This window comes from Anastrepha obliqua, chromosome 1 (genome assembly GCF_027943255.1).
Source record: "Anastrepha obliqua isolate idAnaObli1 chromosome 1, idAnaObli1_1.0, whole genome shotgun sequence".
Classification (NCBI taxonomy): Eukaryota; Metazoa; Arthropoda; class Insecta; order Diptera; family Tephritidae; genus Anastrepha; species Anastrepha obliqua.
This window is the reverse complement of record NC_072892.1, coordinates 24,297,955-24,299,362: the sequence shown is the minus strand read 5'-3', so window position 1 is coordinate 24,299,362 and position 1,408 is coordinate 24,297,955. Positions and strand designations below refer to the sequence as shown.

The 1,408-nt window shown below is 48.9% G+C and overlaps 1 protein-coding gene across 1 annotated transcript; it reads right to left on the bottom strand.

Moving 5' to 3' along the window:
- Positions 1-206: 206 nt before the first annotated feature.
- LOC129236113 (protein tipE) lies at positions 207-980 on the bottom strand. Its single transcript, XM_054870319.1, has one exon. The coding sequence runs from the start codon at positions 978-980 to the stop codon at positions 207-209; it is 774 nt and encodes a 257-aa protein (XP_054726294.1).
- Positions 981-1,408: the final 428 nt, after the last annotated feature.

Below are 1,408 nucleotides of genomic sequence, written 5' to 3'. Positions count from 1 at the left end.
GCAGAAAAATTGCAAGGGTTCAAATTGTTCAAGTTTTCAAACTGTCCAAAATACAACAAAATCAAGTCCACTCAATTTGCTGGTTGACTCTTTAAGCAAATTCTCAACTAGTCAGTCATTTAGTTAAATAAAATAATTATATATGTACATATGTACCACAGAGCACACACATGCTTACGAGTGCATATGAAGGCATTTAATTTAACTCACCTAAGATTTTCGATACGCGGTCTCCGACTTTGCGGCCGATTCCTCCGATGGCTGCGATCCTTTTTACACCTACAATCGCAATGCATGACACATAGGGCGATTGACGATATCACTGTTATCACAAATGGCACCGCAAAGAAGTGTATAATCACCGCTACTTGATCGTCATGATTGTACGACGTCAGCACGACCGTTTTATTCTTACGCGAATAATAGCACGGAAATATTGCACCTTCAACGCCATAGTAGGCGTTGAATGTTTTACATGTCACCGTCGGCGGATAGCCACACCCCTTTATGTTCACTAGCAGTGTGGCCTCCTCCGATTGTTCCCACTCCGCGGTGAAGTTAGTGAAATCGGTCATATTCTCGGGTATTGTGATATTTTGTTCGATAAACGTCACATAAATATGCACGCAACGATAGAGATCAGAGGTGCAACCTTCACGACATGAACTCCACGAACAATTAAATATACCGATTAGGTCTTCGCGCCGTGTGGTTGTGCACAGTGTGGGACTGTCGATGAAGTCATGGCTTAGTGTCGATATCGCCGGATCGACATAGAGCGGAACCAGGAACAGAAGCGAGGCGCCGGCCGTCACCGAGAAGAAGGCAAGCGTTGACGTGCTATAGAAGCGTACACGTTCGCGCCACGAACGAAAGCGCCGGTTGCCATTTTTCTTTTTTGGAGCCAGTTCTCGTTTTTTACGTAACCGTAACTCTTGTTGTTGCTGCTCGAGTAATAATTCTGAACTGCCACTCCTCATATTATTGTCCGTGCACACAGGGCGACGATTACTACCGTAGCCGTAGCCAGCAGCCGCAGTTGCAGTCGCAGTCGCCCTCCCTCTAACGTCTGTGTCCGTATCCGTATCCGCGACGTATATGAAATTCGCTTGCGCGTTGTGGCTCACCTCGTTGCACGAGCAACGAGCTACAATGAGCGAACTTATAGCTTCTGCGTCGTCCGTGTCGACGTCGGTAATGTATTTGATGTCGGCGTCGCTCGTGGCTTTGGCGTTTATGTGGGTGGCGCGACTGTCTCGGGCGGCGCGGGAGGTGGTTGCGGTAGCAGAGACGGCAGTAGTGGTGGCTGTGACGATGACGGCTTGAACGCCACCCGCAGCAGGAACTGGTGCAGCAGTAGCAGTAGCAGTGGCAGCAACAGCAGCGGCCGCAGCTGTAACAGCTGTGG